At 56.3% G+C, this 9,093-nt stretch overlaps 1 protein-coding gene across 1 annotated transcript in view; it reads left to right on the forward strand.

The window, feature by feature from the left end:
• Positions 1 to 8,957, forward strand: part of TNS2 (tensin 2) — a 16,353-nt gene extending 7,396 nt beyond the window's left edge. Inside the window, 21 exon segments of the mRNA XM_081309094.1 lie at positions 188 to 310; positions 399 to 463; positions 1,249 to 1,332; positions 1,840 to 1,952; positions 2,041 to 2,101; positions 2,380 to 2,455; positions 3,018 to 3,147; positions 3,252 to 3,317; positions 3,392 to 3,561; positions 3,564 to 4,836; positions 4,981 to 5,134; positions 5,233 to 5,822; positions 5,940 to 6,029; positions 6,321 to 6,446; positions 6,642 to 6,734; positions 6,857 to 6,934; positions 7,082 to 7,159; positions 7,713 to 7,881; positions 7,978 to 8,046; positions 8,138 to 8,167; positions 8,326 to 8,957. Of these exon segments, the coding sequence (XP_081165220.1) occupies positions 188 to 310; positions 399 to 463; positions 1,249 to 1,332; positions 1,840 to 1,952; positions 2,041 to 2,101; positions 2,380 to 2,455; positions 3,018 to 3,147; positions 3,252 to 3,317; positions 3,392 to 3,561; positions 3,564 to 4,836; positions 4,981 to 5,134; positions 5,233 to 5,822; positions 5,940 to 6,029; positions 6,321 to 6,446; positions 6,642 to 6,734; positions 6,857 to 6,934; positions 7,082 to 7,159; positions 7,713 to 7,881; positions 7,978 to 8,046; positions 8,138 to 8,167; positions 8,326 to 8,464 (3,777 nt within the window). The 3' untranslated portion in view covers positions 8,465 to 8,957.
• Positions 8,958 to 9,093: the final 136 nt, after the last annotated feature.

Below are 9,093 nucleotides of genomic sequence, written 5' to 3' on the forward strand. Positions count from 1 at the left end.
AAAAAGTAGTGCAGGAGGTATCAGCTCACTGTCAGTAAAGAAAATGTGAGGCCGTTGTGGACAACTAGCAGGCCCCCAACCTTGCCCCCAATCTTGTCCCTAGGCCCCTGAATCTTGTCCCTTTTCTGCCCCACCCATCCCTCTTTGTTAGTGGCCTTCCCCCCAGCTACACCCCTCCACTCCCCAGGTCCAGGACTTTGGCTGGCCTGAGCTGCATGCCCCACCTCTGGACAAACTGTGCTCCATCTGCAAGGCCATGGAGACCTGGCTCAGTGCCGACCCGCAGCACGTGGTGGTACTATACTGCAAGGTGAGCTAGAACCGCCAAGTCACAAAGCAGGGGCCTCCTCATCCTGGAGGCCCAGGAGGCCCTCTATCCCTGTCTCTCTGTCTCTCAGGGGAGCAAAGGCAAGCTTGGAGTCATCGTGTCTGCCTACATGCACTACAGCAAGATCTCTGCGGGGTGAGGACCTCAGCACCTCAACCGCCCCTTCCCCTCTGTAGCTGGATCTCTTTGTTCAACAGCCCCTCCCTGTAGACTTGGTTTCTGTCCCTCTTTGATCACTTGCATATCATTGTAGTCTCCAGCAGGTGCTCTCTATTAGTTTCCTAGGGCTACTATAACAAAGTTTCACAGACCGGGTGGCTTAAAATAATCAAACTTTATTACCTCACAGTTCTAAAGACTAGAAGTCCAAAATCACCGTGTCCGGGTTTGTGCTGTGAACCTGGGTACTGTTTTCCTCTGCCTCCTTCTAGCTTCTGGTGGTGGCTGGCAATCCTTGGCATCCCTTGACTAGCAGCTGCTTCACTCCAACCTCTGCCTCTATCATCACATGGTGTGTGTCTGTATCCCTGTGTCTCCTCTTCTCTTCCTATAAGGACCATCACATTGGATTAAGGGCCTACTCTGCTCCTGCATGATCTCATCTTAACTAATTACATCTGCAGTGACCCTGTTTTCAAATAAGGTCACATTCTGAGGTACATATCTTCAGAAAGGACATAACACACAACGTGATCTTACTGGCCCATTTTGCATATGAGGAAAGTAAAGTCCAGAGAGCAATTGCCTGAGACCCAACAACTAGTAAAGTGATTATTCTATGGTGCTTCTAATTCTCTTTATCACACACTCTGGGCTTCCTCTAGATTGAGGGGATCATGTGTCTCTTCCTGGGGCTTAGGGATGGGAGGCCAGGATTGAATCCAGCCTTTCACCCCCAACACTGGCCCTGCTTTCCCCAGGGCAGACCAGGCACTAGCTACTCTTACCATGCGAAAATTTTGCGAGGACAAGGTGGCCACAGAACTGCAGCCTTCCCAGCGCCGGTGAGAAGCCTGGGTGGGAATGGGCCAGATTCTCTTCTTCACACAGCACAGCTTAATTGGGCAACTCCTCTGTGCCAGGCATTGTGCTAGTGTTGAGAATCCAGAACAAACCAGGTCCCTGCTCTCATGGGCTTACATGCTAGTGGAGTAGAAAGCAACAAGCCTAGGAATAAACAGAAATGATACATCATTTTGGATTATGAAGAAAATGAAGCTGAGCCTGTGATAAGAGATGTTCGGGACAGCCAGGGCTTTCCTCTATACCATGAAGCAGAGATCTAGGGGAAGAGCTTTCCAGGAGAGGGAACAGCAAGTATAACACCTTTAAGATATCAAGAGAAATTGAAGTTAGATACAAGGAGGAACTTTCTGATAATCTGGAAGATGGGAGGGAAGTACAGAGAAGGGCAAGCCTTCCAAGTTTGGGTAGAGGGTATATATAGTTGAAATGCTCCAAGGCCCTTCTAGAGGGAGGGACTTACATTCTCTTTGATATTCCCCCACCAGATACATCAGCTATTTCAGTGGGCTGCTGTCTGGCTCCATCAGAATGAACAGCAGCCCTCTTTTCCTGCACTACGTGCTTGTGCCCATGCTGCCAGCCTTTGAACCCAGCACAGGTGAGACCTCCGAGGTGTCCTCTGTGGGGAGAGCTACTTGCCACCCCTTTTCCACATCCCTTTTATGACTTCTCCTCTGCCCCTCCAGGCTTCCAGCCCTTCCTCAAAATATACCAGTCCATGCAGCTCGTCTACACATCTGGAGTCTAGTGAGTGATCTGTTCCCAGGTCTGCAGGGCGGGGCTCCCCTCTGCTGCTCCATGGATCCCTACTGGTTTGGCCTTCCCAGACCTGGGCTCCCAGCTCTAGCTACTGAACCTGAGAACAAATACCATGAGGGAGCCCAAGTGACAGATGGGGAGCCTGAGGGTTAGCTGAAGATCCTCCCAGGGCTGACTGTGACCTCCCAGCTCCTGCTTCTGCTGCCCGCCTCTGCACAGGCCCCAGTGTCTGACACAGTTCTCTCTACCTTCTTTCTGCCCCCCAGTCACATCACAGGCCCTGGTCCCCAGAAGCTTTGCATTAGCTTGGAGCCAGCCCTTCTTCTCAAAGGCGACGTCATGGTGAGCAACCAGGAGAGTCCTGGGGAATGTGGGGGTGGGGGGCAGTCTTGCCAGCTGCATAGTTCAAGGCAAATTGGAGAGCAAAAAAAGAGTCCCCCATGGAGCACAGTAGCATGCACCTATAATCCCAGTGGCTCCGGAGGCTGAGGCAGGAGGATCATGAATTCAAAGGCAGCCTCACCAATTTAGCAAGGCCCTAAGTAATTTAGCAAGACCCTATCTAAGTATTAAAAAGGGCTGTGTGGGGGCTGGGGCTGTGGCATGTGTGAGGCACTGGGTTTGATTCTCAGCACCACATGTAAATAAATAAAATAAAGATCCATTGACAACTAAACAACCTTTAAAAAAAATATTTTCAAAGGGAGGTGGTTTGGGGATATGATTTAGTGGGTTCAATTCTGGTACTAAAAAAAAGGGGGGGGGGATAGGGGGAGTCCCATAGATGGAGAGGTCACTTTAAGCTTAAGGCATGGCAGAAGCTGACCAAGCATTCCCTGGGTAGAGGAACTGAAGAGGCAAAGCGGATGTGAAGGCCTGACCCCTGGCCTCCCACCCTCCCCAGGTAACCTGCTATCACAAGGGTGGCCGCGGGACAGACCGAACCCTTGTGTTCCGAGTCCAGTTCCACACATGCACCATCCATGGACCACGGCTTTCCTTCCCCAAGGACCAGCTGGATGAGGCCTGGGCTGGTGAGTCCAGCCAGCTACCCCCAGGGGCACCGCGAGGGCAGTCGGGGGGACAGCGCAGGGCGGTGGGTGGGGCCAGGCCGCTCCTCACTGTTCACTCCCCACAGATGAGAAGTTCCCCTTCCAGGCCTCGGTGGAGTTTGTCTTCTCCTCAAGCCCAGAGAAGATGAAAGGTAAGCGTGGGGGCTTGGGTGGGGCCCGAAGTCACGGGTCCGCTGAGCTTCAAGCCCTGGATGCCTTTCCCCAGGCAACGTCCCCCGGAATGACCCCTCAGTCTCCGTGGACTACAACACTGCAGACCCTGCCGTCCGCTGGGACTCGTATGAGAACTTCAATCAGCACCACGAGGACAGTGCGGACGGTGTGCAGGGTGCCCTGGGCTGGGTGGTGGCGGCAGCGCGGGGCACACTCCTTCCTCTTGGGCAGACCCCGGGCAGCTTCCAGGCCGTCCCTGCTTCTCACCCCGTCTTCTCCACGCAGGCTCGCTGGCCCACACGCGGGGTCCCCTGGACGGCAGTCCTTATGCTCAGGTGCAGCGTGCCCCCCGCCAGACCCCGCCGGCACCCTCTCCAGAGCCACCCCCACCCCCTATGCTGTCTGTCAGCAGCGACTCCGGCCATTCCTCCACGCTGACCACAGAGCCAACTGCCGAGTCCCCTGGCCGGCCGCCCCCGTCAGCTGCAGAGCGCCAAGAGCTCGATCGCCTCCTGGGAGGCTGTGGAGTGACCAGTGGGGGCCGGGGGGCAGGGCGTGAGACGGCCATCCTAGATGATGAGGAGCAGCCCCCCATGGGCGGAGGCCCCCTCCTTGGGATCTATTCAGGCCACAGGCCTGGCCTCAGCCGCCACTGCTCCTGCCGCCAGGGCTACCGGGAACCCTGTGGGATCCCCAATGGGGGCTACTACCGGCCCGAGGGAACCCTGGAGAGGCGGCGACTGCCCTATGGGGGTTATGAGGGACCCCTGCAGGGCTATGCTGAGGCCTCTGTGGAAAAGAGGCGCCTCTGTCGATCACTGTCCGAGGGGCCATACCCCTACCCACCTGAGCTGGGGAAACCCGCCAATGGGGACTTCGGCTACCGCTCTCCAGGCTACCGGGAGGTGGTGATCTTGGAGGACCCTGGAGTGCCTGCCTTATGCTCATGCCCAGCATGTGAGGAAAAGCTGGCGCTGCCCACTGCAGCCCTGTATGGACTTCGGCTAGAGAGAGAGGCTGGAGAGGGGTGGGCTGGTGAAGCTGGCAAACCTCTCCTGCACCCAGTGCGCCCTGGGCACCCGTTGCCTCTGTTGGTGCCTTCCTGTGGGCACCACCATGCCCCGATGCCTGACTACAGCTGCCTGAAGCCACATAAGGCAGGCGAGGAAGGGCATGAGGGCTGCTCCTATGCCATTTGCCCAGAAGGCAGGTATGGGCATCCAGGGTACCCTGCCCTGGTGACCTATGGCTATGGAGGAGCAGTTCCTAGTTACTGCCCAGCATATGGCCGGGTTCCTCACAGCTGTGGATCTCCAGGCGAGGGCAGAGCGTATCCCAGCCCTAGTGCCCACTCACCACGGGCTGGCTCCGTTTCCCCTGGCAGCCCACCCTACCCACAACCCAGGAAGCTGAGCTATGAGATCCCTGCAGAAGAGGAAGGGGATAAGTACCCACTGCCCGGGCACCTGTCCTCAGCAGGACCCTTGGCATCTGCAGGTGAGGGGCACTGGAATGCGAGTGCACAGGGTGGAGGAGGGTCCCGGAAGATGGTGGGGAAGCCAAGGGGGCACGGGATAAAAAAGAATTCAGCCAGACAGAAGAACCTCCTCCTGCTCACAGTCCTTCCTCTCCCCTTCACAGTGGAGTCACCTGAGTCAGTGTCCTGGAGGGAGGGCCCCAGTGGGCACAGCACACTGCCTCGGTCTCCCCGAGATGCCCAGGGCAGTGCCTCTTCAGAGCTGTCTGGTCCCTCTACACCCCTGCACACCAGCAGCCCAGTCCAGGGCAAGGAAAGGTACACAGAGGGGCTAGGGCTGCTCGGGTAGGCATTGCTGGGGTGCGGGCAGCCCGAAGGAGGGACGCTATTGATCCATCTATCCTTCCACCCAGCAGCACCCGAAGACAGGACACCAGGTCCCCCACCTTGGCACCCACTCAGAGACTGAGTCCTGGCGAGGCCTTGCCCCCTGTTTCCCAAGGAGGCACTGAAAAGGCACCTGAGCTGCCAGCTAGAAGTGGGCCTGAGCCTCAGAGTCCTAGCCCCTTCTCCCCAGCCTCCCCTCCCAGCTCACCCAATGACTGGCCTCAGGAAAGAAGCCCAGGGAGCCACTCAGACCGTGCCAGTCCTCGGGGCCCTGTGCCCACTACACTGCCTGGTCTCCGTCATGCCCCCTGGCAGGGCCCTCGAGGCCCCCCAGATAGCCCAGATGGGTCTCCCCTCACCCCTGTGCCTACTCAGATGCCCTGGCTTGTGGCCAGCCCAGAGCCACCTCAGAGTTCACCCACACCTGCCTTCCCCCTCGCTGTATCCTATGACACCAATGGCCCCACTCAGCCTCCACTTCCTGAGAAACGCCACCTGCCAGGGTCTGGGCAACAGCCAGGACCCTGGGGTCTAGAGCAGGCATCACCACCGACCAGAGGTACCAGTCACCATGTCACCTTCGCACCTCTGCTCCCGGATAATACAACCCAACTGCCAGGTATAAGGGCCTTGAGAGCAGATGGGGTGACCTGGAGAGCCCATTCTCCCAGAGAGGGGCACTGGGGAGTCCTGGGGATCAGTGCTGGGGTCTGAACTCAGCCCCTCCCTGTCCTAGAGCCCCCTACACAAGAGAACCAAAGCAATGTCAAGTTTGTCCAGGATACATCTAAGTTCTGGTATAAGCCACACCTGTCCCGTGACCAAGGTGAGAAAGCTTGTCCCCATCTCACCCTACCCTCCAGGGTATCTGCCCTGGCTTGGAAGTCCCATCTAGGTTGAATTTCTTGATTTTACCCTTAGCTGAGCCTCTCACCATCAGGTTAGACTCGACATGTTAAAGCTCCCATGAACTCTGAAGTTCTGTCCCCAGACTCCCACATCCCCCTACCATGGCCATCAGGTCAAAAGAGCCCTGGGTGCTTGTTGGCAGAGGAACATGGTGTATGGGCTACTGTGCAAACCTCTCCTTGCTGCCCCTTACCCAAATACCTTGCAGCCATTGCCCTGCTGAAGGACAAGGACCCTGGGGCCTTTCTGATCAGGGACAGTCATTCATTCCAAGGAGCCTATGGGTTAGCCCTCAAGGTGGCTACACCTCCACCTAGTGCCCAGGCCTGGAAAGGTACAGAATACCCAAGGTTTGTGGGGTGGGAGTGGAGTGGGAGAAGCTACAGAGGCTAGGGGGTGTTGGGGAGACTCGTAATGGGGAGAGGCAGGAAACGACCTCTGCTGCTCAGGAGAGATTCCCATCAGGGGAGAAGCTGGGAGCCTGGAATCGGGTAAAGCTTTACTTTGTTCTTCCTTACCCTCATCTCAGGGGACCCCTTGGAACAGCTAGTCCGCCATTTCCTCATTGAGACTGGGCCCAAAGGGGTGAAGATCAAAGGTTGTCCCAGTGAACCCTACTTTGGTGAGAAGCAGGAGCCTAAGGAAAGCTCCACAGGGCCGGTTTAGGGAGAGGCCAAAGCACCTCAGGAGGGTAAAAGGGAGATCTGTGGGCACCTCAGGACTTTCTCACCTCCTTCCCCACAGGCAGCCTGTCCGCCCTGGTCTCCCAACACTCCATCTCCCCCATTTCCCTGCCCTGCTGCCTGCGCATTCCCAGCAAAGGTGGGTGCTCCCCACCTCTCCTTACTCCTGTAGCCAAAGGGAGAATCCAGAGGTCCTGGCCTTCCCTTGGGATGGGGGGAGTTGTTCTCCAGCAACTGGGGAAGCTTCTTCCCTCCTGAACTTCCTGTTGTTCTTCATTTCTCTCAGATCCTCTGGAAGAGACTCCTGAGGCTCCAGTGCCCACCAACATGAGCACAGCAGCAGACCTCCTGCGCCAGGGTGCTGGTAGAAACCTCTCTTTCTTCTCCCCCTCTATGGGCACCAAGCGGGGCATTGTGAATGGGGTGGCCACTGACAGCCTTGGGTGATAGGCCCTGGCAGGTGCACTTAACCTATGAAGGTGGGAGAGCCCCATATTGGTTAGAGGGTGGGGAAGGGGAGTCCCGTAGGTTTTTTTTTTTAAATATATTTTTTAGTTGTAGATGCACACAATACCTTCATTTTATTTACTTTTATTTTATATATGTGGTACTGTGGAAGGAGCCCAGTGCCTCAACACATGCTAGGCAAGTGCTCTATCACTGAGCTACAGCCCCAGCCCCCAGTTTAGGTTTTCAAGCATCATAAACATGGGCATCATGGTGAGGGAGGGCGGAGAAGGCAGATCCTCAGGCTTCTTCCCCGGGTTTCCAACGCTCTAGATTATCTCCTAGGTGACTCTAGTGCATTTTGACAGCACTGGCTGGGGAAAGTGCAAGAACTGTTGGGGTAGGAGACTCAGGGGTGATACAAGACCTGGGTACCATGCTCCTTCCTGACCCATTTCCTGCCCTCCTAGCATGCAGTGTACTGTACCTGACGTCAGTGGAGACAGAGTCACTGACTGGCCCTCAAGCTGTGGCCAGAGCCAGCTCTGCAGCTTTGAGCTGCAGCCCCCGCCCAACACCAGCTGTTGTCCACTTCAAGGTCTCAGCTCAGGGCATTACACTGACCGACAACCAAAGGAAGTGAGTCTGGGTGCCCACCCCTAGAGAACCCCATGTAAAGCCCTTGGGGGCCCAGATTTCAGAATAGAACCTTCCTTCCTCACCCGCTCCTTGCAGGCTTTTCTTTCGCCGCCATTACCCAGTGAGCAGCATCACCTTCTCCAGCACTGACCCTCAGGACCGAAGGTGAGGCTCCCTCTAAGCCCCTCCCCGCCCTAGCCCCTTCCAGGAGCTGTCCCCTGGGCTATACTCCTTCACAATTCTTCTCTGATTGCAGATGGACCAATCCAGATGGGACAACCTCCAAGTAAGCCTCCCCCACCAGCCCAAGCCTCCTCTCCAAGGGACAGGGTATCTCCATCCTCCCCAACCTGGCATGGATCAGCTCCCCCACCCACCAGCCAGGGACATTCCCCTGTAGAAGAGATGCAAGCGCCCCACCCTTTTCTGACTTTGTTCCCATAGGATCTTTGGTTTTGTGGCCAAGAAGCCGGGTAGCCCCTGGGAAAATGTGTGTCACCTTTTTGCGGAGCTTGACCCAGATCAGCCTGCAGGTGCCATTGTCACCTTTATCACCAAAGTTCTACTAGGCCAGAGAAAATGAAGGAAAGCCACAAGCTCAGCACACATCAACACTGTGCCCCTTCCAGCACCCCACAGCCCTCACTTCCCCTGGCCCCAAACCAGGAGCCACCACCCTCCCTGAGGAGTGGGGATTGGGCAATGGCTTGGGCATTGCCCTTCCCCCAACCCCAGCCAGCTAAGCTAAGTGGATGGGCCCATGAGATGATCTTGCATGTGAGCAGAAGGCAGAGATGGGCGTATGAGGGTGAGGAGGCATCAGCAGTTGAGCCCTGAAGGAAATCAGGACAGCCCTGAAGGAAATCAGGACAGCCCAGCAGGAGAACATCAGCCCTGGAGGGGAACCAGGTCCTGCCAGCTCCACCCAGCAGCAGGTCCCAGCATGGCAGGGAGAGGGAAAGTCTGGGGAGCAAGTCACTCCCTCCCCTTTGAACAGAGATCAGAGTGGGATCTCAAGAATAAGGGGAAAAAAGAGAGTCTATTTTTGTCTATAATAAAGAATTTCTATAAACTTTCGTAGGAGTTGATACCTTATTCACAGAAGATCCGAGCCACATGCCTCCCGGGGCATACCTGTGCTCCCTGGGGACATTCCAAGCACATGTGATCCCCTCCCTATCCTAACAGTGGTCCACATCTGCCCCCAGGAAC

The sequence above is a fragment of the Spermophilus citellus genome, assembly GCF_964194105.1.
Source record: "Spermophilus citellus genome assembly, chromosome: 10".
Classification (NCBI taxonomy): domain Eukaryota; kingdom Metazoa; phylum Chordata; class Mammalia; order Rodentia; family Sciuridae; genus Spermophilus; species Spermophilus citellus.